The sequence below is a fragment of the Onychostruthus taczanowskii genome, unplaced genomic scaffold (genome assembly GCF_017590055.1).
Source record: "Onychostruthus taczanowskii isolate IOZ18803 unplaced genomic scaffold, ASM1759005v1 scaffold56, whole genome shotgun sequence".
Taxonomy (NCBI): Eukaryota; Metazoa; Chordata; class Aves; order Passeriformes; family Passeridae; genus Onychostruthus; species Onychostruthus taczanowskii.
The window spans coordinates 586,556-614,254 of record NW_024503235.1 but is presented as its reverse complement, the minus strand read 5'-3'; the positions used below and the strand labels follow the sequence as shown (position 1 = coordinate 614,254).

Sequence of the window (27,699 nt, the reverse complement as noted above, 5' to 3'; positions counted from 1 at the left end):
GGACACGGCGGGGAGGGACGGACCAGGAATTATTTTTATTTCTTTGTTTCCCGGGGAAAAAAAAAAGAAAAAAAAAAGGGAAAAAAAGAAAAATAAACCCAAAAAAAAAAGCCCCGCGCTCGGGAACCCCCCGCGGGGGCGGATGGTGCTGCCGTGAGCGGGGCGGGCCGGGCCGGGCCGGGCCGGCGGGATGAAGCGGCGGAGCGCGGACTGCAGCAAACTGCGGCGGCCGCTCAAGCGGAACCGCATCACCGAGGGCATCTACGGCAGGTACCGAGCGGCCGCCGCGGCGCCGGGAGCGGGCGGTTCGCGGCGCCGGGCCCCCCGGCCGCCCCCCGGCCCTGTCACCGTCATGGCGCCCCGGCGCCCCTCAGGCGCTGCCCCGCCCCGGGCCCTGCGCGCCCCCGGGGCTCCGCGGGGCCGGGGGTGCTGCTGGCCAAGGTGCTGCCGGTGCTGCCGGCAGGGAGCCGGGCCTGGGGTGCGCGCACAGCGCCGGGGCCTTCGCCCTGGGGAACCCCGGCGGGGTCCCGGAGCTCCGAGCTTCGTCTGGGGAGGGTTTCCCTGAGGGGTCTCGCAGCCGGGCACTGCCGGAGCTCCGAGCCTCGTCTGGGGATGGTTTCCCTGAGGGGTCTCGCAGCTGGGCACTGCCGGAGCTCCGAGCCCCGTGTGGGGATGGTTTCCCTGAGGGGTCTCACAGGCGGCACTGCCGGAGCTCCGAGCCTCGTCCGGGGAGGGTTTCCTTGAGTGGTCTCACAGCCGGGCACTGCCGGAGCTCCGAGCCCCGTGTGGGGATGGTTTCCCTGAGGGGTCTCGCAGCTGGGCCCTGCCGGAGCTCCGAGCCTCGCCTGGGCAGTGTGTCCTGGCGGGGTCTCGCAGCTGGGCACTGCCGGAGCTCCGAGCCTCGCCTGTGTCTCCCCGGAGTGGTCTCACAGCCGGGCACTGCCGGAGCTCCGAGCCCCGTGTGGGGAGGGTTTCCCAGCGGGGTCTCACCGCTGGGCACTGCCGGAGCTCCGAGCCTCGCCTGGGCAGCGTGTCCCGGCGGGGTCTCACAGCCGGGCACTGCCGGAGCTCCGAGCCCCGTGTGGGGAGGGTTTCCCGGCGGGGTCTCACAGCTGGGCACTGCTGGAGCTCCGAGCCCCGTTTGGGGAGGGTTTCCCGGCGGGGTCTCACAGCCGGGCACTGCCGGAGCTCCGAGCCTCGTGTGGGGAGGGTTTCCTTGAGGGGTCTCGCAGCTGGGCACTGCCGGAGCTCCGAGCCTTCGTCTGGGGAGGGTTTCCCGGTGGGATCTCGCAGCCGGGCACTGCCGGAGCTCCGAGCCTCGCCTGTGTCTCCCCGGAGTGGTCTCACAGCCGGGCACTGCCGGAGCTCCGAGCAGCCGCTGCCGCCTCAGCTGGGTCTGCCCGGGGAGGGTTTCCCGGCCGGGCATCGCCAGGCTCGGGCTCGCAGCCGCAGCGGTGCCGACCAGCCCGGCTGGCTGCTGGCCCCGCTCCTCGGCCGGGGTCTCCCAGAGCTGTGTTGGCCGTGGAGCTGCGGGGAAGCCGTGAGAGCCACGGGAGCGGGAGGCTGGCTGGGAATTACCGGAGCAGGGCTGGATGTGCTGGGGGGCACGGCTCAGCCCTGACCCTGGCACTGAGGGCACAAACAGCGCTGAAGGGAGATGCACGTGGGATGTGCCTCATCCCGGGCATTGGGATGTGCTTTCCAGGTGTGACTTGCGTTTTCCAGGTGTGACTTGCGTTTTCCAGGTGTGACTTGCGTTTTCCAGGTGTGATTTGTGTCCCAGCACAGCCGCTGTGAGCCTGTGTAAGGAGTGTGTGAGAGCTCTGCCCTCCCCAGTGTGTCAGGCTCTGTGTGGCGTGCAGTTATTGTGCATTTCTCAATCAGCAGGAGTTTGGGTCAGGAGAGGCTCGGCAGCTTGTGGGAGCTGTAGTAAATGTGCTGCTGTCCCACTTCTGTTTCTAGTTCAGTGGGGTTGATGAATGCAGTGCCTGGAAACCTGAGCGAGCTCATACAATTCAGATGTTAACTTTGCATGAGGGAAGCAGCTGCTGGGGAGCTGTGACAGGAATAAAATTGTCCCAGTGTGCTGCTTGTCCCACTTGTAGTGAATCTGTGAGAGTAGAGAGCTTCTTGCTTTAGACTTTCAGGTTTTGGGAAAACCCTGCCTGCAACGGTAAAGAAAAGCATCCCTTGTGTAGAAATTATTATTCAAGGTGAAGAATAATTCAAATATAGAAGGAATTGCTCATAACTGGATTTCAAAAGTAACTCCAAACGCTTTGCTTTTTTGGTGACTGGCAGGGAAGGTGGGGTGAGAGAAGGAGGGGAAATCAGGGAAAGCTCAGAGGAGCTCCAGGAGCTGAGTGTGCAGCAGGAAGAGCTGCTGGAGTCCCTGAGCAGCTGAGGCACCTCTGCCTTTGCTTCTCCTGGGATGCTTTGGTTCAGGAATGGGATTTTTAGCCTTTGTTTCACGTGGCTTTTTGCTAAACAGAAACAATCTGTGTCCTCAGTGAGCTGTCATACAGAAAAGGAGAAGTAGTGGGAAGGATTTTCCCTTTGGAAATGTGATCAGAGGGAAGTTCTTCTGCATGGATTTGGCATCTTTCTCTTTTTTATGTATATATTTTTCTCCTCTCTTCACTCCATAATTCAGTGATCACATACAGGTAACTTCTCACAGAACTACAGTTGTCTAAATTCTTGTAATTACTGCAGTTATTTATTCAGCTTATCTTAATTGTCCCCATCAGCTTACACAGACCCAGTAAATGCAGTTATCAGGAGGAAGCATCCTGAGTTTATGGGCAGAGCAAACAGCACCATTGGGATGCTTAACTCTTTGTTTTGTTTGGTTTTTAACTTAAGCCTGATCTTAATTTAAACCTCTTGTCCAGCCTGGCATGTGAGCAAGGCAGAGCTGTCACTGAGACACGTGGGGTGGGTGAGAGCTGGGAAAATGAGGAGTTTTGGGGCAGGGAAGGAATTGTCCTGCAGGGAAGCTCTGGTGGCACAGTTCTTTGCACGTGTAAAACTGAAGCAGATTGTAAGAAGTGATAGAAAACCAGAAGAGAGTTAGAAATAGAAAATCCTGGGCAGCACTGAAAGGTGTGGATGATCTGTCACTCTCTGAATGCTGATTTTTGCAGTGAATGATGCTCTTTAGAAGTATTGCAGGATTTGTGGAAAGAACTTTATTATAATTTAAAATAACTGCTTTCAACAGATCTCCAAACCCACCACGCTCACGGTAGGAACTGGAGGGTCTCTTATTTCCACAGCTTCTATTTCAAATTTTGCTTTTTCCCGGGTAAAACAATGGCAACAAAGTGATTTAACATCTCCTACCTTTGGCAGTGTGCATGCATTAAATCCTTAATTGTTAATTAAAGGTATTCATTGCAGCTTGTCATCAGTTAAGCAATTAAAGTTTATTTGTTCCTAAGTCTTCCCAGTCCTCATCTTTGATCTGGCTAAAATCCTTCAGCTGCATTGCTGATATTGCTTGTTTTGGCTCTGCTTGGTCCCACTTTCCTAGCTCAGGAAGTTTCAAGATGAATTCCACACATCCCTGCTTTAAGTTGTGCTGTCACATCAGCTGATGGATTCCCTGACAATAGTCCTGAAACACTCCATGTTCCTTCAGAGGCAGGATTTTTTTTTAGCTGGGGATGGAAATTGCCCTTTATCCGTGGGCTGGCAGCCAGGTGGGTGCCTGGCAGGGGAGGCTGTCTCATCTCCAAGTGCCCCTGGTGGCACAGGACAGGATTCCTGGGTGCCACAACCCCATAAATGCTCCTGGTTCCCTCTGCCACCCAAATCCTGACAGGGCTGAATTCCAGGGGCTGCATTTTTAACAGCCAAATAAACTGGAAGGAAAACATCAGCACTACCTCCAGGAACGTGGCCTTTTTTAGGCTTTTCTTGAAAATCCGTAATGATTCCTCCTGCTAATTTATTCTGGCACTTTTTTTTAAAATCAGCTTCCTATAGAGGGTAAAGCATTTTCTGGAGCTCTGGAACAAAGCAGCACAGCTGCCTTTTATGACTTGAACTTGAGTGCAGGGCTCCAGTGTCTTTATCCTACATTTCATGTGCTCTGCTCTGCCAGCCCCTCTGCCCTGGCTCTCACTCCCTGCAGCTAAGCAGCTTCTCCCGTGGCTGCATTTTGGCATTTTGGGATTTGCAGCTGAATTCCCAGAGCTGGCAGTGCCTCCTGGCCCAGTGCTGGGTGCTGTGTGTCCCTTCCTGGGCTGCCATCCTGCAGGGATTTCCCTTTCCTCCTGCCCAGCTCAGGGTGGGTACCCTGGCAGGACACAGCATCAGGGAGCTTTCCTGACATTTCTTTTCCTTTTCAAACCTCTAGCTGGCAGGTGTTTCCCATGCTCAGTGCCAGCAGTGATGTTTCTGCCTTTCAGACTCGCTGTGTTTCCCTCCTCCTGCCCACTGATAATAATCTCAGCTATCCCTTTGTGTGTTTATTTAGATAAAGCTTTAATATTTGCTAATCTCCACTCAACATCCCCGGTGTTGTGGCTGCTGGGTAACCCTGAGGTGGAGGGGGTTGTTGATTATTTGGTGATTTCACCCAAATGCTCAAATTCACCTTTTTAAAGCTCACCTGTGCCCTTGGCACCCTGCCAGCCTCAGGATTCCTCCCACTCCATTGTCTTGGATGAGTCAGGCTGCCAAATGGAACATGCCAGGATTGCCTTTCCAGCCTTTGGGCCTTGCTGATAACAGTGGGATGGAATTAAGGCTTAATCCACCCCCAGTTTGGGTTTGGGGTGCAGAACTGGGCCTTTTTCTAAGGATTTTTGGCAGTGTTTTTACCTTACAGCTGGCAGAGGATCTGCTTCTGCAGGGCAGTAAAAGGAGAACAAAGAACAAGAGAGGAAAAAAAAAAAAGGGGGGGGGGGGGGGAGGAAAGGAAATGGCATCTGGCACTTGCAGGGGGAGGAAAAATAAGGAGAAAAATTATTTATTTGCAAATTCAACGGGGGAGCACAGGCACTGCAGGGTTATGAATAAATCTTTCTATTCAGTGTACGTCAGCCATCAATTGACCTTTCAGAGAAATGGCAGCTCTGTAATCACTGCTCTCCCTGCCCTGTGCCCTGCTCCTGGCATGGATGTGCCCATCCTTCCCTTGTCCTTTATCACCCTCCAGGATCAGATGCCATATGCTGTTTCATAGGGAAAGCCCTGTCCTTAAACCTCTGCCAGGTCACCCAGGGCAGATTTTTTGACATGTGTCAGGAAATTGGATAACCCAGATTTTAGGTATTTATCTGCAAGAATCTTCCCTGAATTGGGATCCACCTCAGAATTCCATATGGCCTCGTGGAATACCTTTGAGCCTGTGCAAATAAACAGGTTTTCCAGGGGATTTCATTCCTGGGGATGTGTTTCAGCTGTGAGCTCACCCTGCTGGGCTGGGGGCTGGCCTGAACACAAACCTGGCTGTGCAGCACCTCAGGGGCAGCAGGATCTGAGATTTGGGCTCCTTCCCTGCTGGGGCCAACCCCAGGATTGAGGTTTGAGACTTTCCTGAACTCCTGGAATTCTGAGTGCCTTCGGAGCCCTTCAGACAATGAGAAATAGGCTCTTTAATACTGTTGGCAAAACCCCCTTACAAGTGTTGCATTGTTCCAATTCCACTTTAGAAGGTGCTAAGTGTCAGCAGGGCCCTTGGATTGATACGAATTTAATATCAGAAATCACTTTAATGGCTGTGTGACAGAACTGTTGTTCAGCAAATGCTCTCACTTGGAGTGGCACTTCAGGGTTGAGCAGCATTAGTCCTGACAGCCCTCGTTTGCTGGGAAAAATGGGGTCTCCTCCTGCCTTCCAGTGGCAGGAAAATAAACAATAGCCACGAGAGTAAGCCAGGAAAAGGCTCCACAGCACAACCAAAGTGAGCAAGGAATTGCTGGCTGTGATGGTTTCATGGAATTCCTCAGATCTGAGGAGTTGCACAGGTACAACTCCAGAGTCTGGACCCTTCAGTGTCAAATATTCTCTGGATGCAGCTGCTTTTTACAGGTTTCTGGTGAGGATCCAAACTGTAAATAAACAGGGAAAGGCAGCCTGTGGAAGCATGATCCACCAGGACAGTGTGACCACTCAAGGGGTTTTGGTGTGGGATATTTTCTTGGCTTGGAGCATTTTTAAAAATGCTCAATGACTGGGGCTGGCTCCCTCAGAACTGAAAACAACACTTCCTTAGCTTTCCAAGTGTGTGCCATTAATTTTGTTTCCATTGCACTGAAGTGCTTCCTGGAGCCTTTTGCTGTATTTTTTTGCTGCCCATTCTGGTGATAAGGGCACTCTCAGGCACCTGCCATTCACCTCTGACTCCCAGGAAATCCAAGAGTTTTCCCAGGATTGCACCTGAATTTGGCTGAGAATTGCACAAGTTCAGTCATTTCCAAACCTCTGCCGCTGCCCAGCTCTTTCCCTGGAAATTTGGTGTTTTGTCTCTTCCCCAAAGCTCTGAACAAGTTCCTAAAAAAGCCCCGTGGCAGGGCAGAAACTCGACCCTGCCTGGCACAAGGTGCCAACCCTTGGCACGTCCCACTGAACATTCCAGGGCAAAGTTCTGCTGGTTGTGCTGGCAGAGGAGGGAAAACAACTTCCTAAAAGGACAATTTGCATTTGATTTAAACGAGAAAAAAATATTTTTAACCCCCTTTTTTTTCTGTTGTTGTAACCTAATAGATTGCAGCGAGGTATTGGGGAGATGGAGTGACAGGTCTGGGGTGGTGGGTTGGGGAAAAAAGGGTTTTTTTCTGCTTTTTTGGAAGAATGGATTGGGCTGATGCCTCAAGTGTTCCTTGGGTATGAGCTCAGAATGTTTTTAAGCTCTGTTGCCAAGAAGGCTCATCAGTGGTTCAAAATGCAGGACTCAGAACATGGGAATGTGGCTCAGAAATAATTAAAAATAGAAGCTGGGCTGCTCTCGGGCCTCCTGTGCTTCCATTTTCCTGGGGTTTTGTTTATTTGTTTTTAAGGGATCCGTTTGCCTTCACAGAAATGGTTTCAAATCTAACACTGATAACTGAATATAAAATCAGGCTTTAAATTGCTGTAGGATTAAAATACATCTCAGTTTCGTGGTGTTGCAGTCTGTGTTAAATGAGGGAACACCTGCAGCCTTCTGAGGAGGGGGAACACCGAAATTCCTGAGCACCAGGGGCAGGAGAGGACTGCAAAAGGAACATTCCAGCTGGGAGAAGTTACCTGAGGCAGGACTTCACTGTGTGGGAATGCACAGGGAGATGGATGACTGAGTGAGCTGCTGTTTATTGGGGAAAAAAAAATAAAATGCAGTTCAGTGTTAGCTTCATTAGTCCAGCTGTAATGGGATAATAAAAAAACAAACCTAAACTTAGTTTATAAAATTATTTTGACATTTCCTTCTATGTATTACAGCTGTCCTTAGTTTTAACTCTGAATATTTTAATTAAAACAATAAAAATAAAAGAAAATTGGAAATCCTGACCTGACATGTCCTTTTTCTTTCCCCCCAGCACCTTCCTGTACCTGAAGTTCCTGGTGGTGTGGGCCCTGGTGCTGCTGGCAGATTTTGTGCTGGAGTTCAGGTTTGAGTACCTGTGGCCCTTCTGGCTCTTCATCAGGAGCGTTTACGATTCCTTCCGATACCAGGGCTTGGTGAGTGGGCACGGGGGGCAGGAATGTCCCCGGGCACAGGGGCAGGAATGTCCCCTGCCACGGTGCCACCAGAGCCTGCTCACAGCAGCAGGGCTTCTGGAGGAATGCACCCCCCGGTGTTTTTCTAGGGCTTATAAGGACTGGCTCTAGGACAAACAACTTAATAGGCTTCTCTCTGAGGGGGCTCAACTGTGCCCCGTGGAAATGAAAGAAAGATTGATCCGAATTTCACCACAGAGAAATAGTGGTGACATTGCTGAGCTGGGTTGGAATTCAGCAGAATGATATATAATATTATATATGTGTAAACAGGCAAGAGTTGGTGTTATTTTAAAGAAAACCCTCTTATATAGACTTTTAAAATATTTTTGTATATATATGTGTGTGTATATACACACAGACATGTGCTGTCTATCTATAGGGCTAGATATATGGCTATATAAAATATTGTTATTTATATAGATTGATATTTTTATACATATATAAAATATGTATTTATATAGAAAATACTTGTAATTTTATATATTAAAATTAAACATGTACTATATAGATGGCTATATAAAATATTGTTATTTATATAGATTTATATTTTTATATACATATATAAAATATGTATTTATATAGAAAATACTTGTAATTTTATATATTAAAATTAAACATGTACTATATATATGGCTATATAAAAATATAGCCATGTAAAATATTGTTAGTTATATATTTTATATACATATTTTCTATATATTTATATAGAAAATATTTCTATAGATAAAATTTTACATATTTAAATTAACTATATAATATTAGAAATATTGGTGAGTTATAAAATCGTAGCTATTAGATATTTTATATAAAATGTATTACATGTATTTTAATATCTATAAAAAGCTCTATTTGGTTTGGAATAACCAAACCCTCTTCTTCATGCCCCTCCCTCCTTTCTTTCAGGCCTTCTCAGTATTTTTTGTGTGTGTAGCATTCACCTCCAACATCATCTGTCTGCTCTTCATCCCAATCCAGTGGCTGTTCTTTGCTGCCAGCACCTATGTGTGGGTACAGTATGTGTGGCACACAGGTGGGCATTGTTCTTTATTTACAACTTCCTGACTCATTTTTGACTCCTTTATTTCCAGCTCTTCTTTTTTGACAACTTCCAGGACTCAGTGTGTGTCTCCCATCTTTTAGAAACAAAACTTCTCTGCTGTTGCCTCACTTAATTTAGTTTTTTAGAGTTAAAAACTTTGCTTTGGTTTTTTGTTTTGCACTTGGGGTGCATCTCCAGTAAGCAGGAGCTGGAGGGGAATAAACAGGAATTGCAGAGCAGTTAAAAGAAAATTAAATTGCTGACTTTAAAACTCTCCTGCAGTGATTGAACAACACAGGACAAGTTTGTGACAGTTCTGCTCTTCCACACTCAGTTGATGTGCTGATAATTGAGTTAATAACGTTCAAATATCAGTTATTTCAGTGATCAGAGTTTAATTCTGTGCTAGCAAAGCTGGATCCAGTTTCTGAGCTGGTGATGCCAGAGGCTGCCCTGACAGTTTGGGGCTTCCATGGAGAATTCTTGTCCCTCTCTGCTGCCCTTTTCTCCCCGAGTTTGTTCTCACAAATCCCTGAGTTTGGATGAAGCAGTGGAGCTGGGGGAGGTGGTTTCAAATCAAAACATTTTAGGAATCCAATTTAATTTAATTTTTTTTTTTTTTAGGGGTGACTTTTCACTCCCCAGATTCTTGGGATTTGTGGAACATTTTTTGTTAGCCTTGATCCCAGGGGTTTGCAGGGTGCTGTGATCATCCCTCCCTCAGTGACAACTTAGTCACTGCTAATCACAGCAGTGTGGGAGCTGATGGCAGATGCTGTGAGCCACTTGCTGCCCAATTTCAAATACCTGCAGAATCTGGGGTTATTTTTGGAGCTGTATTAATATGTTAAAACCTTATCTGAAGTTGTTCAGGGTTGATGCTTAGAAGGAAGAACCTGATGGGCCAGTTTTAGCTGTAGCTATTGAGCTGATTTAATATTTTAATTCATGGCAGCCTGAGGAATTACTCATTTTCAGTGCTCATCCAAGCTGATGGGAACTTGCTTTTTTTTGCTTTTTTTTTGGTGAAAATCTTTAAGGTTTGTTTCCTCAGACTCCTGAAATGTTGTAAAAATAACTTTCAACTCCTTTCTGCCTGTACTGTGTCCCTGAGGTGCCTCTGTTTCCCTTCTCTCCACAGAAAGAGGTGTGTGCTTACCAACAGTATCACTGTGGATACTTTTTGTTTATATTGAAGCAGCCATCAGATTTAAAGATTTAAAAAACTTCCATGTGGACCTTTGTCGTCCGTTTGCAGCACACTGGTGAGTGCTTCTCTGTCCTTGTCCTATTAACCTTTATTTCACCAGGAAAATGAATTATCAGGGCTTTTATTTGGGTTCAGGGCCTGACTGTTCAGTTTTTCCTCACAATTCTGCCATGAAATATTCCGTGAGAACTGTGTGTAAACAAGGACCCAGTGCCACCTTTCTGTGCTGGGAGGAATTTGCAGTGTGGGTATTCCAACCATTTCTTGAAAGCTCCTGTGGAACAGCAAAAACCACTTCATAAATCAGTTTATGTGGGCATGGTTCACATATATATATGAACTGTGTATATATTTGATTTTAATTTGCTATCATGGCTACAGTTTGATTCATAATATTGCTTTTGTTTTTCCTCTTCAGCATTGGCTACCCTGTTGTGACTTTGGGCTTTGGCTTTAAAAGTTACGTCAGCTACAAGATGCGTTTGAGGAAGCAGAAGGAGGTGCAGAAGGAGAACGAGTTCTACATGCAGCTCCTGCAGCAGGCTCTGCCCCCAGAGCAGCAGATGCTGCAAAGGCAAGAGAGGGAGGCAGAGGAAGGCAAGTTATCCCTTCATGTGTGCTCTGTTCTCTGCTGTTCCGAGGGAAAACGAACCCCAGGCGTGCTGAGGAGGAGCTGCTCCAGCCTGGCTCTGTTTGGGAGTGTGGTGAGCTCAGAGGGGCAGAAATGAAATCACTCTGGAGTGGTTGATGTGACAGGAAAAGGGAATTATGGCCCCTCTGCCCAGTTCTTCATTAGCAGCTGCACCAGTCTGGTCAGTCAGTGTTGTGTGAAGCTCTGGTATTTATTCTTAAATCTCTCTTTCCTGCCTGGAATGAGGCACAAGCCTTAAAACAGGTGACTTTGGATTCTCTTTTCTAGAGAGTCTCCAATCCTGATAGTTTCCTGCAGGAATGATGGATGTGTCCATAATGATTTTTTCTTTCTGTGGCATGCTATTGATGGATTTAATGAACTAAGTTGATTTTTTTTTTCACTTTGGTGTTGCAGCAGCCAAAGGATTATCTGATATGGATTCCTCAATACTCCTGCAGCACAATGGAGGCATTCCAGCCAATAAAAAAATCTCTGCAACGTTGCCAGAGCTGGAATATCGAGAAAAAGGGAAAGAAAAGGACAAGGATGCAAAGAAACACAACCTTGGAATAAACAACAACATTTTGCAACCTGTAGACTCTAAAATACAAGAAATTGAATATATGGAAAACCATATCAATAGTAAAAGATTAAATAATGATCTTGTAGGAAGTACAGAAAACCTCTTAAAAGAGGACTCATGCACTGCCTCGTCCAAAAATTACAAAAATGTCAGTGGGGTTGTGAACTCCTCACCCCGCAGCCACAGTGCAACCAACGGGAGCATCCCCTCCTCATCCTCTAAAAATGAGAAAAAACAGAAATGTGCCAGCAAGAGCCCGAGCACACACAAGGACTTAATGGAAAACTGTATTCCTAATAACCAGCTAAGCAAACCAGATGCACTGGTAAGGTAAGTTGGGCCTGAGCCTTGTCTCCTCCTCCCTTGGTCCATCAGGACTCGGGGGTTTAATTTGCTTTTTATCAGCAAAATGTCATTTGTGGTCACGTAGAGAAGCCAGAGTTGTGCAGTGGTGGGAGAGGATCTCCAGGAGATGTGTGGAGCTGTGTTCCTGCTGTTTGTTTGACACACAGCCTGGAGCAGATTGCTTCATTTCTGGCTCAGGATGTGCTGCTGCCCTGCCTCGCTGCTCTGTTGTGAGGCACCAGAAATGCTCTGGTGGAAGGCAGGAGGAAAACCTGAGAAAATCAGCTCATGTGTCCTTGACAGCTCTTCTGTGGAGCAGCCTTGCCTCTCCAGGGAGTTCCCTGGGGTTTCTTGCTGCCTGAACAGGTGCTTTGGTTTTGTTTTTCCTTTGAAGTGTTTGGCTTTTGCTTTAATCTCTAATTCCAAGCGTGGAGGCAGCGAGTGCAGGGAGCCAGTGCTGGTGTGGAGCTGAGCTCAGCCCTGCTCTCAGCCCTGGGAATGTGTCAGCATGGACAATCCCATCTTCACACGTGCTCCTGGGAGTTCAGAGGGACCTGTGCTCTGCTCTCAGCCCTGGGAATGTGTCAGCATGGACAATCCCATCTTCACACGTGCTCCTGGGAGTTCAGAGGGACCTGTGAGGGGCAGTGGCTCACCCTGGCACAGATGGTGTTGCCAGGAAAGGCCCCAGTGAGGAAGGTGGTGTGACTGTGCATGGAGAGATGTCTGGAACAAAAGCTGTTCCACAATTCTGCCCTTCTCCAGCTTTCTCCACCTGGCCTGTGTCTCTTAATCCTTATTCCACCAAATCAATGGTGGCCAGCTTAATTGGCAGATCAGGCTTGTTTTCCCTGCCTTTGATAATTGGCCTTTTATCTCTCAGGATTTGTGCTGTGGGAACACAATTACTTCACTGGAAATACTATTTTCCCCTCTGATAATCACTCTACCTTGATTGACATACCCCTGCCAATTAAACACGTGGACTAATTGATACCTAATGTCTGCAGAGAACCTGTGTGAGGTTCAGAAAGCAGCCAGGCACTGTGATCTGTGACAGGATGGATGGGCTGCAGATGGCTCTGCCTTCAGCAGAGCTGCTCCAGCTCCTGGCCAGGCCTGGCTGGCTGTCCCCAACCTCAGCTGGCAGCTCTGCACTCTTGGTGAGCTTTGTTTGCTCCCTCTTGGAGGGACAGAAGGCTCAGCTCAGTTTGCTGCAGACATTGCTAAGCCTTGAGCAGAGGGAAGGAATGAGCTGCCAGCCTGGGACAGGGATGAGAGTTCAACCTGGTGTGTTTAAAGCTTCAGTTTCCTGTTGAAATCCTCGTGTGGGAGCTTAGAGCAGGTGCTCACTAATTGCCCAAGGTGAGTTTTGGAGCACAGAAATGAGTCTACAACAAAACAGCTCCTGTCCTGAGGGAATTGCAGCTCCTGTCCTGAGGGAACTGCAGCTCCTGTCCTGAGGGAACTGCAGCTCCTGTCCTGAGGGAACTGCAGCTCCTGTCCTGAGGGAATTGCAGATCCTGTCCTGAGGGAATTGCAGATCCTGTCCTTAGGGAATTACAGATCCTGTTCTGATGGAACTGCAGATCCTGTCCTGAGGGAATTACAGATCCTGTCCTGAGGGAACTGCAGCTCCTGTCCTGAGGGAACTGCAGCTCCTGTCCTGAGGGAACTGCAGATCCTGTCCTGAGGGAATTGCAGATCCTGTCCTGAGGGAATTGCAGATCCTGTCCTGAGGGAATTACAGCTCCTGTCCTGAGGGAATTGCAGCTCCTGTCCTGAGGGAACTGCAGCTCCTGGGACTCGCTGGGGAAGGACACAGAGCACAGCTGTGCTCTGGAAGGGCCTTACTCTGCTCTGAGAGGGAGCTGAACTTCCTCAGACAAGTGTTTTTGGGATGTGTGGCTGTGGAGCTGTGCCACAAATCCCTGGGGCTGTTTGTTGTCCCTGATGTCCCCGTGCAGGCAGCCCAGGAGCACCAAAGCCCAGCCTCCTGCTCCCAGCTGCTGCCTGGAATCATTGATGAAATCTTGTTTCTGCTCAGCCTGCCTTGTGGAACTCCCACACCAGTGGGAGCATAAACTCACCTGACAAACTGGATGGGATGGATGCACTTAAATTTAAAAATTCATGGTACTTTTTTTTTCTTTTAACCTTGTCAATTATCCTGTCCCTGGAGTTCCAGGCATTTGTTCATCATTTTTTCCACTTCCAGGAGTGTTACTCATTCCTGTTATTAAACTTTCAGGCTGCATTGCTGCTGGAGCCTGGAAAGGGCTGAGTGAGGTCCTGCATTTGTTCAGACTCAGCTCAGACCTGCTCAGCTTCCAAATAAAGCTGCTTTTTCTGCCTGGGTGTCCAGCAGGATGGCAGACCCGAGCTGCTTTCCTTTTGTGTCCACAGATGATGGCCCTGGGCTGAGTAACCAGCAGCAAATGTGAAATATTCCTTCTGCTGCTGGGGCCTGGGATTAGCAGGGCTGGAGACAGTCAAGATCAGGAGGTTTTGGAGACTAGGAGTTTTACAGAGTTGTTAACTTTGAAATGTTTGATGTGATCCATCTGGAAGAGTCCTGCTAGTTAAGGTTTATGCAAATATTTTATACATGCTCTTGTTTGAAGCTAAGTTTTCCTTTTTGCTGTTTCTGCTGCAATGTCAGGGCCTGAGTGCTTGGTTTTGTAAAGAGGAACTTCTGATGCCCATCCCTGGGGATTGTTCCATTCTTCTGGAGCTGAGGGATCCCAGAGGCTCAGGAACCCCTGGGGTTTTCTGAGACATCTCCTCAGGGTGCTGGAATCTGCTGCAGCTTGTCAAGCCCTCTATCCCTGAGTGTGAACCTGTGATGTGAGTGCTTCTTCCCCAGCTCCCTGGCCATGGGGCACTGGAGGGATCCATTTGGGATCAGCCTGGTGTCCCTTTGCACTCTGCTGCCATTTCACTGTCATTCCTGAGGTGAAACAAATTTACAGCCTCTATATGGAACAAGTCCAAGCTGTAATTGCTGCAGAATTATGTATTTTTTTGTTGTTTATTCCACATTACACTGCAAAACCCATGATCTGCCTCTGCCTTTCAGCACCCTTAAAAATCCCTGCACTGGAACCACACAAAAAGCTGGCAGGGCAGCTTGGCAGAACTGTCTGTATCCACAGAGGTCCTGCCTTTGGCACACGAGGTGATGAACAAGCTGTCTCATGTACTAATTATTCCCACAGATAACGAGGACATCTTCTGGCAGTTGGACTGGGAAAATTCTTGGTGAAGCAAAAGCTGCTCTGCCACAGCTTATTTCACTTTCCTAAAATGGTGTTACCTGCAGAGACAGACCGGGAGGTTTTCATGTGAATTTGGTGCTAATGTTGTGAAATTTGGTGACATCGCTGATGGGCAGAGAGGGGCTGGTGCCTCCTGCTCGCCCCCCTGCCTGGAGTGGCATTAAAGCAGCAGAAGGTTTCCTGTGTCAGCTGCAGGGGGGTGATGGCCAAGGTTTCCTGCCCCAGGAAGGCAAGCACAGAACAGAAAACCAGAATTGGGAAGGTAAAGGAGGAGTGTGGGAGCCAATCCCTCCTGCAGCCCCTTCCCAAGGCAGCAGAGAGCTCAGGAACAGAGCAGCCTTTGGAAATGGCAGCTCTGGGAGCAGCAGGGAGGGCAGGGTCCTGGCTTTCTGGGATTTCTGGCTTTTTGGGAGTGAAAGCTGCTCCCAGGAGCTGCAGGGAGAGCCTGTCAGTCCCACCAGGGACACCTGAAAGAACAGCTTCACTGCCAGCTTCTGCTTGTGCCAGGCAGAGCTGGGGCTTTGGGACAGCATCTCAGGGCCCTGGGGGTACTTGAAAATGATAAATTTTATATAAGCTGTGTTTCATTCGAGTGCAATTGCCAGGTGATTATGGGATGGAGTAAACTGAGCACCCAGCCATCAATGCTGGGGAGTACTAAAGCTGAATTGAAATGTCTTTAGGTTCATCCATCAATCTCCCCCGAGGCATTTGGGGAAATATTCCCTCTCCGAGGTGATCCCTGATTAATTCTCCTCGCAGGGAATGGCAGGAGGTGGTGCTCAGCAAAGGAAATGGGTAAATCTGCAGTCAGAGCAATGACAAACTGAAGGAATTGACCTCGCTTGTGTAAACAGCACAACATAATCTGCAACTAAAGCCTCATTTAAAAGCAGGTTTGTGTCAGAGTGAGTGCTGCTGTGTGCAGCAGCAGGGAAAAACATCTTCCAGAGCTCAGGTTTCCTTTGCTCCCCCTCCTCTGTAAATAATTTTCTCCGGTAAGCCAGGAAATAAGTGACTTAAGCAGCAAATGAAATGAGAGGAAGAATAACAATCGTGTGCAAACTGCTGCTTTAGGGGTCATTTATCACTGCAGCAGCAGTGCAGGCTGTTCAGTAGGGGGAGGCCTCCCCTGCCCTGCTCCCTGCTTGCAGCAGAGATTTTTTTTTATGCCTTTGTATTGGTTTACCTTGATGTGCTTTTATTCTGGAGTGCTGTTAATGTCCTGGTGGAGAGGTGAGCTCTGGGACAGTGCAGGGAGCACCTGTGGGTCTGAGGGGTAGCTCCCTTCTTGTTTTCTCCTTAATGAACTTGTGTCTGCCTAATTGGGACAGAAACCACCCAAGAAGCCTTTGCATGGTGATGGATTTTGATCTTCCCCTGGTTTTAGGGAGACAGGAGCCTGTATTTGCTCTGCAATTGGCAGAAAACAGATTTTTCTCTGCTCTGCTGTTTCAAGCTGCAGCAAAACCTTCAGTGTAATGAAAAGGGGTAATTAAAACCTGCTGAAATCTTACTGTGAAACCTCATTCCAAACAAGCCCACCGCTAAAGCAGTTTGCAGTGGTTCTCTCATTGACAGAGAGGAATTTTCTGTGTTAGTTTTTTCCTGGCCCCTTTGGGGTGATGTCTCGTGGATGTTCCACCCTCCCTGAGCCCTGACCCCACAAATTGCAAACCCACAGCAGGGAGGGCAGCATCTCTGCTGTCCCCAGGATCCTGCAGCTCTGTTCCAGCCCCACTCAGGTGCAGGAATGCCAGCAGCCAGATGGCTCCACAACCCTGCCAAAAATACAAATTCAGCCTGTCCTGTGCCAGCCCCTCGGAGCTGGTCAGCCCTTATCTGCTCAGGGTTTCTTTTCCTGGAATACTCAACACCCAAAATAAATCAAAATAAATATCTGAGTTTGACACAGTCTGAGCTCCAGGTAGAAGCTATTTACAGCTCTTATCTTCAGTTATCACTCCATTGCAGCCGTGGATATTGAGGTTGTTTCTGGGTCACTCTAAAGTGGCACTCAGGTGCATTCCTCTATTTGAACAGCACTTTTCCACTTGTTTATGAAAACCTGGATTAAAACCTCATCAGTTGTTTGCACACCCCAGTCTGGTAGTGGTTCCTACAGCTTCTTACACTCTTTAATTAAAGCATTTGCTCTCTCTAAAACACTGGGCTGCTGCTTTTTGGCAGATGAAATGAAACACTGATTTCTGTGCCCAACAACTGCCCTGTCCATCATTTAACACTGCCAGGGTGGCACCACTCACCCAAAGCCAGCTGCTGCTGTTCCCATTTTGGGGCTAAGGTTGGAATATTTGGTCAGGTTTGCAAATTCTTTCCCTCAGCAGAGCACCAGGCGTTGAAGTGATTTGTGCACTTCCCTTTGAGGTGGGTGCTTGCTTTGTGCTGTTACTGTTTGCCTGTAAATTGATTTTTTTCTTCTGCCTGAGGGTGCTTTTGACCATTTCTAGAGCACTGAAGGAGTTAATCTTCCCATGAGGGCACTTCATGGACCTGGAGGGGCTGGGACTGGAGTGGGCTGAGTGTCCCAGCCCAGCCCTGCTCCTCTGGGGCTGCTCTGCCTCCTCGTTCCCCCTGTCCCCTCTCTGGGCTGTTCTTGCTGTTACAAACCCACTTCTCTGCATTTCCACAGCCTTGGGGACTCCACACTCCCCCTGCTCATCTCTCGGTGCCTTTTAGGCTGAGATTTCCCTGCCCTGAAACCCAAAAAATGTTTCATGAAGAAACCAGAAAGCTGCAGCCATTCATCTGCACTGCTGAGTGTCACTAAGGGCAGCTCTTTTTGGCTTTTGTCAGTGTTCTCCTGGTCTTAACGTCCCACTGCCACCAATTCAGAATGCAAGCCTAGGAAATAAAACCACCTTCATCTTCTTTATGGACACTTAAAAACTCTCAAATCAATAGGTGGCAGAGCAAAGGAGGGGGTTGTGTGAGAATGGCTGGGGTGTATTGCTTTCAAGGAGTGTGTAACAGAGTTTAAAAAGGTTGATTATTCACCTGTGATGTGTTTTATTTCTAAGAATCAATAACCTTATTTGTGGAGGGAAAATGAAAGTGAGCTGAGTGCCTCTCCTCCGAAACGTGTGTTTTGTTTAACAATATTTTAATTAAAAAGCTTACATGAATCTTCAAGAACTTTCCAAAGCTACAATTTCAAGTGTAGAGCAGATGGTCTCTGTTCAAGAGCAATTAAAACTAAATTTACTGACTCCTGAGCTGGGGATGACTTCACACATCCTCTCACTCTGCATGCACATGGTGTGCTGCAAGAAAACACCAACACTTTGAGGTGACAGCTCCCAGCTCAGCTCTGGCTGCCAAACCAAACTCAGCATTTGTGGACAGGGTGAAACCTCTGGGTTTGCCTCTGCACTGCTTTGGGGCTTCTCAGACCTCGGGGGAAATGGGATTCCATGGGATTTATTTCAGCAGGAGGCAGTGAATTCCTGGGGGAGGCTCTGGGGTGTGTGTGCAGTGACAGAAAAGCTGATTATTGAGCAAGGAAAGCCAGAGAACTGGGAGAGCCCATTGTTGGGAGGCTGCAGCTTCGAGGGTTTGGCAGATGGTGCCAGGTTTATTCTGATTTTATGGGATGTGCCTGAGCCTTGGGGTGAGGGGGCAGGAAGTGTCCTGTGGAATTGTCTTTGCCAGCGTCATAAACAAAGTTCACTCTTGAGAATTTTTAGAAGTTTAATAAGGGATAAAAAGGGACAAACATCCAGCACTGGTGATGTTGGGGTAAAACAATATTCTCTATATACTGTTCCATTTCAGGGGTACATACATATTCATGAGTTTTATACATTATTCAGACATTCTTGTGAGTTGTTTCAGGGATTTTCTTGCTTGGTTTTAACCTTTGGTCACTAAATCAATATATTTTATTTCTTCTTGTTGTTTCTACACTCCATCCTGTTGTTTTTAACTCCCTGATAACAGAGAGTCCATAAATTCTTCCTCTAGGTGTTCTGGTTTTTGTCCCTGTTACCTTGTCTTTCAGGTAAGATAGTCCACAAATGTGGGGAATCTTCTGATTTTATTTTACACCATTCTCTGAGTTAGAGAATGAAAATGCCTCATGAAAAAGGTATTTTAACATCCCACAGTCTGTATTTTAATACAGATTACAAATACAGAATACAAATGAATTATTTAATATTTAACAGAGAATACAAATTATCATATATGTCTAATATATTTATCACAGTAATATTTCTGTAAGCTACAGGGTGCACACACAAACTGACAGGTTATACTCTACCAAAAGCAAGCATAAACATCAAACCACCTGTGCAAAAGCTGACAGAAAAATGCAAAGCCAAGGTGTGATAGGTTTTTTTCTTTGAGCTAGGTTTTATGAGAATTTATTACACTGGAGATAGCCTAGCTACCTCAATGGCATAAAATTAGTAGGATGGGTTTTGAGGTAGTCTTAGAAAAGGGTTTTGAGGTAGTGTTAGAAACAGAAAAGGTTTAATAAAAGGCAAAATAACTCTTTACAGAGAAAACTTGAGTTAGAGGTAAGAGTTCTTGGTAAAAATACCCTACAAAAGTGATTTTTTTTTTTGTGCTCTTCTTTTTGTAGTGAATTGCCTAGGCAGGACCTTTTGGCTTCTGTCAGTTGGGTATCCTTAACTCTGAGGTGAAGTCCCCAAGGTCTTATGAGGTGTCTTTTTACTAAACTGAGAGAAACTTGTGGGTTTTTCCCTTTTTGAGGAGCCAAAGGATAATTTGTTCACTTGTGTGGCATTCATGTTCTCTGAAAAAATCCCTTCACCCAGGTTTTTGATCCTGGGAAGCTGAAAAGAGAGGCCTCAGAGAACAGGAGAACAATTCTTATCTCATTTTCTTCTCCTGTGTGGAATGTGTTTGGAGATTATTTACCCACAGGTGATGGTTCCTTTGGATTCTGCTGTGAGTTGTTTTCACTCTTTGGCCAGCTGGGGCCAAGCTGTGTCAGCACTCTGGAAAGCACCACCAGTTTTCATTATTATCTTTTTAGCATTCAGTGAGTATCCTTTCTGTATTCTTTAGTACAGTATTTTTAAATATAATACAGAGTAACAAATTCCTAAATGAGCCTCTGAGAACGTGGAGTCAGCTGCACCATTCCTTCCTCCGTCGTCGGGGCTCCTGGGGTCAGCAAGGAGCACGCTGCTACAACCACCCCGCTGTCGTTTGTCCCCCAGGCTGGAGCAGGACATCAAGAAGCTGAAGGCCGACCTGCAGGCCAGCAGGCAGGTGGAGCAGGAGCTGCGCAGCCAGGTGAGCTCGCTGAGCTCCGCCGAGCGCGGCGCGCGCGCCGAGACGGGCCAGCTGCGCCAGGAGAACGAGCTGCTGCAGAACAAGTACGTGGGCGCTGCCCCGGGGGGCTGCCAGGGGGGGCAGGAGCCTGCCCTGGATGTGGAACCCCCCCTCCCTGTCCCCGCTGAGGTGTTGTCATGTGGAAATGCAGGGGAGCTCAGGCGGAGATGTGAGCGGTCGTTGAGGGAGTGAAAATGAGGATGTGGTGATGCAAAACTGGCACAGGGGGGTTGGCAGCCTCAGGGGTGGTGGCACAGTGTCATCCCGGGGGGCTCAGCCTTCCTGCAGTGCCAGATGTGCTTCTGCTGGAGCAGGCATCCTGCACAAGGGGGGAGTTTTCCTCTGGAGCTCCAGGGTGCTGGAGATGGGTCTGGTGTTCCTCTGGGAATGCAGGGCAGGAGAAAGCTGCTCCCAAGGGAATGCAGGGCAGGAGAAAGCTGCTCCTCTGGGAATGCAGGGCAGGAGAAAGCTGCACCTCTGGGAATGGCTGCACCTCTGGGAATGCAGTGGGAAAGGGCTGCTCTGGTATCCCAAAATCTCAGATTGTATCCAGGTAGGAATGCTTGGCTCCTCCCTCTGGGCAGAGCATCTCCCAGTGGGATGATGGAATGTGATCAGCCAAGCAGGGACACTCAGTGGCCATGAACAGAAGGTAATTAATAATTAATGGACCATTAACAGGAGGTATCTCCTGGAGGAGGATTGGGTGTGGAAGGGATAAAGAAAATTGTCCAATGAACAGAACTGCCCCAGCTCTGACAGATGGGGATAGAAAACCCCCAGCCACAGCTTGCAGCCTAAGACAGAAACAAGGCTCATCTTTACCATTTCTAAAAGCTTAATAAGGGATAAATAGATATATTTTATATATATAATGTGGTGGTTTCAGTTCAAAGCAGGCAGAAACACCCATTTTGTGTGATGGTTTTGGTTCACCAACTGGAGATTTCTCTGCACCACTTGGTGTGGTGGGGTCAGTGTTGGCCAAATGCCCCTGCACCCTCTAACTCTAGAGTTATTTACTCATTTCTTGCTGTGGGTTGGGATTGGGAGGAAGGCAAAGCAGCCTCCAAACTTCAAAAGGGCATAAAGAAAGCTTCAGGTGATATATTACACTATATTAAAAAGCAGTTAAAAGGGATTACAAACTGTGCTATATTCAAGTCGTTGTGATCAATAATAACTTGTAAAAGCAAATATATGAATGCCAAAGCCAGCTGTATTGTCATTTATAACAAGGATGTGACGTTGTCCTGGGGGTTGCAAAGGGGGGTTTTTGTGTTAAATAATCCTAAAATGGGAGGCAAACCCAGGCAGGTTTTAAACTCACTTGTGTCCCCTGCAGATTGCACAACGCTGTACAGATGAAACAAAAAGACAAACAAATGATCAGCCAGCTGGAGAAGAAGCTAAAGGCAGAGCAGGAGGCACGAACCTTTGTAGAAAAACAATTAATGGAAGAAAAGAAGAGGAAGAAGTTGGAAGAAGCAACTGCTGCACGAGCTGTGGCCTTTGCTGCTGCTACCAGGTGCTCTGCCCTTGGGAGCCTTTGGGGTGGGAAGGAAGAGCCTGTGTTTGATCTTTTATTTTAAAAAAAAGACCTTTTATTTAAGAAAAAGAGCTTTATTTGTGTTGAGAGGCTCATTTGTGTTAAAACAAGGCAGGACTGGGAGAAGTCTTCCCTGCAGCTGAGCCTACATGACATTTAATCTAAATTACCTGCTCTTCTTGCTTTGTGCTCTCAGAGGTGTTGTGTCCTGCTCCAAGGAGCATCTCCTTTCACGTGGGAATCAAGGGTTTGAGCAGTGACATTGGCCATAATTCTGGAATTTTCCTGCTGGGGCACTGTGGGGTTCTGCAGTCCCACAGCAGCACAAGGCTGGGGGCACTTTAACCTGCAGGGCTCTAAATATCTCTGTCAAATTATTCCTGCTTTTCTGCTCTCCCCAGGAAGGAATATTGATGAATATCTCACCAATATTCCCAATCTCCCCAGAGCTGAGGGGTAACCCTGAGTAACTGCATTGCTGTGAGGGGAATCCCTTTGCTGAGCAGACCAAAACTGCCTTCTTCCTTTCGTTGCCTCACCTTGAATTGAAATTTTTGGTGCTGCAAGCAGCTGAGGAAGGGCAGGCTGGCTGTTTCCTGCCAGCTGCTGTTCTCTGAGCCCAGCTGTGTCCCTGCAGGGGGGAGTGCACCGAGACCCTGCGCGGCCGTATCCGCGAGCTGGAGACCGAGTGCAAGAAGCTCAGCCTGGACATCAAACTGAAGGAGGAGCAGATCAGAGAGCTGGAAATCAAAGTGCAGGTAATGCCTCGGCTCCAGGGAGAGCTCCCAGCCCTCCCTGATCCCTGATCTGCAGCACAGCAGTGCCCAGGGAGGGCAGCTCCTGCAGCTCCTGCCCCGGCTGGGAGCAGGGCCAGGGGCTCCTTCCAGAGCCTTCCGTGGTTCCAGCAGGGCCAGGGGCTCCTTCCAGAGCCTTCCGTGGTTCCAGCAGGGCCAGGGGCTCCTTCCAGAGCCTTCCATGGTTCCAGCAGGGCCAGGGGCTCCTTCCAGAGCCTTCCATGGTTCCAGCAGCCTCCTTCCAGACCCTCCCAGGTTTCAGCAGGGCCAGGGGCTCCTTCCAGAGCCTTCCGTGGTTCCAGCAGGGCCAGGGGCTCCTTCCAGAGCCTTCCATGGTTCCAGCAGGCTCCTTCCAGAGCCTTCCATGGTTCCAGCAGGCTCCATCCAAACCCTTCCATGTTTCCAGCAGGCCAGAGGCTCCATCCACACCATTCTCTTGGTTAAATGGGAATTTTTCCCCCAAACCCACTGGTCTGTTGTAGGCTGAGGGCAGAATCCCCTCAACAGCATTTTTCTCCTCGTGCAAGGAACCTGTGGCCACTCTCATTCTAATAAATCATGAATTTCACTCAAGCCTCCTGGTTCAGGGCAGTCTGGAGCACTGGCCAGGCTATTTTTTATTTTTTTTTGTGTGGAAGTGCCTGAATATTGAAAATACTTCATGGCAGATGTGCAGCAAACAGGGCTGGGGTTGTTACAGCTAAAGAGCTCAAATGTGTGCCCTTATTCCTGTCCTAAAGCTGTGCTCAGACTGACAATCTGCATGAAAATGGATTTTTAATGCCTCTTCCAAACCCACCTGGTGCTGCTGGGGACTTGTTTCCCAGTCACAGGTGCAGCCTCCTTGTCCCTGGATTTCCCAAACCCTTGACAACAAGTGTGGCTCATCCCTGGAGTGTTTGAGCATGGCTTTCAGATAATTAAACCCAGCTCTAATGAAGCTTTTTAATTTTATGAGCATCTCCAAACTGTTAGAGAAGCTTTTTTGCAGGCATTCATATTTTCCCTGTCCCTCCATCTGAAGGTATAGAATATTTTTATATTTTTTGTATTTTTTTCCCCCCTGCCACAGCTTGCCAGGATAATTTCTCCCTATTTTTCCTCTTCCCTTAATTTGTGGCACTGCAGCACAGTGAGGTTTGATGTGAGGTACAAACAATCCCTCCCAGCAGCAGTTTGGGTTTTTAGGGAAGTTTTAGGGAGCTGCCCAGGGATGGATCCCACACCCCTGGCAGTGCCCACACCACAGCTGTGGCACTGGGGGTGCATTTCCATTGCATTTGGAGCTCCCTGAGGCCTTTTCCAGCTTTTCCAACTTGTGGCATTCCAGCCTTTTCCCCAGGGAAGTGTTCCACACCCTCCCTGCCTCCTGGAGAGGCATTTGGGGCTTTTTGGGTGGGGGCTGAGGCCCGGAGCAAATGTGCTTTAATCACAGCTGTAATCACTGCAGGTAACCTTAATTAACCTGCATTTTCATTAATGCCAGGCCCAGTGTGGGGGTGGGGGAAGACTCTTGTGTGGGTCTGCTGTGTGAAGTCCCCCAGGCTGGCATTTTTTGTCCCCAGGATAACATTTTTACCCCCCAGGCTGGCATTTTTTGCCCCTCAGATTACATTTTTTGCCCCTAGGTTGATACTTTTGCCCCCCAGGATGGCAACTTTTGCCCTTAGGGTAACATTTTTGCCCCTAGGATAACAAAATGTTATCCTGGGGGGCAACTTTTGCCCCCCAGGATACCATTTTTGCCCCTAGGATGACATTTTTGCCCTCTGGGGTGGCATTTTTGTCCCCAGGATCACATATTTGCCCCCAAGGGTGGGATTTTTTGCCCCCCCAGAATAACATTTTTGCCCCCAGGATGACATTTTTTGTCCTGAGGGTGACTTCTTGCCCCCCAGAATACCATTTTTGCCCCTAGGATGACATTTTTGTCCATGGAGTAGCATTTTTTGCCCCCCAGATAACACTTTTGCCCCCCCAGATAACATTTTTGCCCCTAGGATGACATTTTTGTCCCCTGGAGTAGCATTTTTTGCCCCCCCCAGATAACATTTTTGCCCCCTAGGCTGACATTTTTTGTCCTTAGGATGACTTTTTGCCCCCTGATGTGGCATTTTTGCCCCCCAGGATGCCATTTTTCCCCGCCAGGATCACATTTCTGCCCCCAGTGTGCCATTTCTGCCCCCCAGGATGACATTTTTGCCCCTAGGATGACATTTTTTGTCCTTAGGATGACTTTTTGCCCCCTGATGTGCCATTTTTTCCCCCCAGGATGCCATTTCTGCCCCCCAGTGTGCCATTTCTGCCCCCCAGTGTGCCATTTCTGCCCTCAGGATCACATTTTTCCCCCCCAGGATCACATTTTTCCCCCCCAGTGTGCCATTTCTGCCCCCCAGGATGCCATTCCTGCCCCCAGGCTGGCTTTCCTGGCGTTCTCACCCCAGTTTCCCTGCAGGAGCTGAGGAAGTACAAGGAGAACGAGAAGGACACGGAGGTGCTGATGTCGGCGCTCTCGGCCATGCAGGACAAGACCCAGCACCTGGAGAACAGCCTGAGTGCAGAGACCAGGATCAAGCTGGACCTCTTCTCTGCTCTGGGAGATGCAAAAAGGCAGCTGGAGATCGCCCAAGGTACCTGGGGGCTTCCCTTCCCCACAGCCTGGGGGAGATCCTGCAGATTCTCAGAGGGAATTTGGCTTTTCTGGCCTTGGGAATGTGGAGTTGGAACCATCTGAGCTCAGCTTCCCAGCCCATCAGGCTGATAATGAGCATTAAAATAGGTGTTTCAGTTAATTCCTGATTATTTTCTGCATTTTATAAACCATTACAAGGAGCTAGAGATCTTTTAAAGATCTGAAAGAGCTCTCTCTTTAAAAGAGATAATTAAATTAAATCTGTTATTCAGCTGTTCTCCTGTCATCCTAATAATAATATTTTATTACTCCTCAAGTAAATAAAACCTAAATCTGAGGAGAACCCAACCTGTTTTAGGCCTGAGCAGGTGAGGAGAGTGTGGCACTGCTGGTGATGCCACCAGAGGGAGCAGAAAACCAACATAAAACCCAGCCTGGGCTTTGTGCAGCTGTGCAAAGCACTCGATAACTCTGCATTTAACACCAGTTTAATTTCCCTGCAGAAGGTTGTTTGATTGCAGGGATGTTTAATTAGAGGGAGAAATTGTTTTGTTTTGTTGCAGTGCTGGGGTTTTTTCATCACCTGGCTGCAGGAATTGCTGTGGTGGTGGTGTGAAAGCTCAGAGAGAAATGATGGGAGTGGGACAGTTTGGAAAATGAACAGCTTTTATGACTGAGGGGGAACGGGAAAAGGCAGAAAAAATTAAATTAAATCGAATTAATCTTTGGGGGGGTGGTGCAGCTGTGAATCCAAATAACACAAAACCACAATGGGAGCGTTGAGATCTGTTCTGTGGGAGCTGGAGGTGATCACCCAGAGCCCTGAGCTCAGCTCAGACCACCCAGAGCCCTGAGCTGAGCTCAGATCAACCAGAGCCCTGAGCTGAGCCCAGAGCTGCCCAGCTCAGATCACCCAGAGCCCTGAGCTCAGATCACCCAGAGCCCTGAGCTCAGATCACCCAGAGCCCTGAGCTCAGATCACCCAGAGCCCTGAGCTCAGATCACCCAGAGCCCTGAGCTCAGATCACCCAGAGCCCTGAGCTCAGATCACCCAGAGCCCTGAGCTCAGATCACCCAGAGCCCTGAGCTCAGATCACCCAGAGCCCTGAGCTGAGCTCAGATCAACCAGAGCCCTGAGCTGAGCCCAGAGCTGCCCAGCTCAGATCACCCAGAGCTGCCCTGAGCTGAGCCCAGAGCTGCCCAGCTCAGATCACCCAGAGCTGCCCTGAGCTGAGCCCAGAGCTGCCCTGAGCCCTGAGCCGAGCCCAGAGCTGCCCTGAGCTGAGCCCAGAGCTGAGCCCAGAGCTGCCCTGAGCTGAGCCCAGAGCTGAGCCCAGAGCTGCCCCGTGCTCCCTCCATGGCCCCGGGGCCGCTCTGAGCTCCGCGCTTTGCTGTCCGCAGGGCAGATCCTGCAGAAGGACCAGGAGATCAAGGAGCTCAAGCAGAAGATTGCAGAGGTGATGGCAGTGATGCCCAGCATCACCTACACTGCGGCCACCAGCACTCTGAGCCCCGTGTCCCCACACTATTCTTCCAAATTCGTGGAGCCCAGCCCCTCTGGACTCGACCCCAACGCCTCTGTGTACCAGCCCCTGAAGAAATGAGGCAATGCCGAGGTTCTCTGTGCCCCCGGGGGCCTCTTGCAGTCAAGATGAAATTGTTTCGTGTGGGACTGTGTTTGTTGTCATTTCCAGCAGGAGAAAAGAGCATTGGCTAGAACTGCCCATCAGTTTTTCTTGTAAATTTTTAGGAAACCTCACAGAACTTTGCGATTTATTTTCCTCGGCCAACGCATTAAAAACGATTCTTGGTTTTTCAAGTAGCCAATTTTGCCTTTTTATGTACTCTTGCATGGTTTCCTCTTGAAAAAAAAAACAAAAAAAAACCACAGGGCTTTGCTTGGTTTTGAACCCTTTCTCCTCAGTTTTTTTTTTTTATTTTTATTTAATGATCAAATTGGATTTGCAGATTGATCCAGTGAGGAAAAACCCTTCAGTTTTCCCAGTGAAAGGGTTAAACAACCCAACAAAGCTTTGATTTATAGATGTGTTAAATGCAAACACGTGGATGTTGCAGAAGATAATTTGATTTTCCCCCCCTCAAAGGACCAAACAAATTGCAGGGGCGTTGTTGAAGGGAAGGAATAAAGACTAGCTGATGATGTGATGGTGGTTGTTGTGTGAAATATTTCTATCCCCACTGGTGTTTTTTTCAGCCATGGAGAATTGCTAAACAGTCTCGTTCACAGTGCCTTTGGGAAAAGACATTTCAAGAGGAAACTTGATGGTTTAAACTATATATTTTTTTTTTTTTTTTTGCCCCTTTCACTGTCATCCAGCTTCTGTCTCCCAGCTCCTTCCAGAGCTGCTCGTGGTCCTTGGCTCTGGTCAGGAAGCAGCTCCATCTCTGTTTCTTTTGCTCCAAACTGTTCTGTCCTGGCTGCTTCTGCCCTGGGAGGCAGCAGGTCCCTCCTGAGAGGAAGCTGGAGCTGGGCAATGTTCTGTACACGAGACACTGTAAAGCTGCCTAATAAAAGCTGCAGTTCTGGGGGGTTTTTTTATTTTATTCAGCTGTCATTTACACTTGGTCTCCCCTTC

General features: G+C 48.4%; 1 protein-coding gene across 3 annotated transcripts; it reads left to right on the top strand.

Moving 5' to 3' along the window:
• On the top strand, positions 1-27,268 carry MACO1 (macoilin 1). 3 transcript variants are annotated; one of them, XM_041417373.1, is made up of 11 exons: positions 1-270; positions 7,530-7,671; positions 8,617-8,743; positions 9,894-10,017; positions 10,381-10,559; positions 11,011-11,509; positions 20,013-20,171; positions 21,473-21,655; positions 22,314-22,434; positions 24,926-25,100; positions 26,504-27,268. In XM_041417373.1, exons 1-11 carry the CDS (start codon positions 191-193, stop codon positions 26,704-26,706), a joined length of 1,992 nt encoding a protein of 663 aa, XP_041273307.1. In that variant the 5' UTR covers positions 1-190; the 3' UTR covers positions 26,707-27,268. The 3 variants fall into 3 exon arrangements, with proteins under 3 accessions (XP_041273307.1, XP_041273309.1, XP_041273308.1); XM_041417375.1 differs by lacking the exon at positions 26,504-27,268 and adding an exon at positions 25,845-25,990; XM_041417374.1 differs by lacking the exon at positions 1-270 and adding an exon at positions 7,002-7,289.
• Positions 27,269-27,699: the final 431 nt, after the last annotated feature.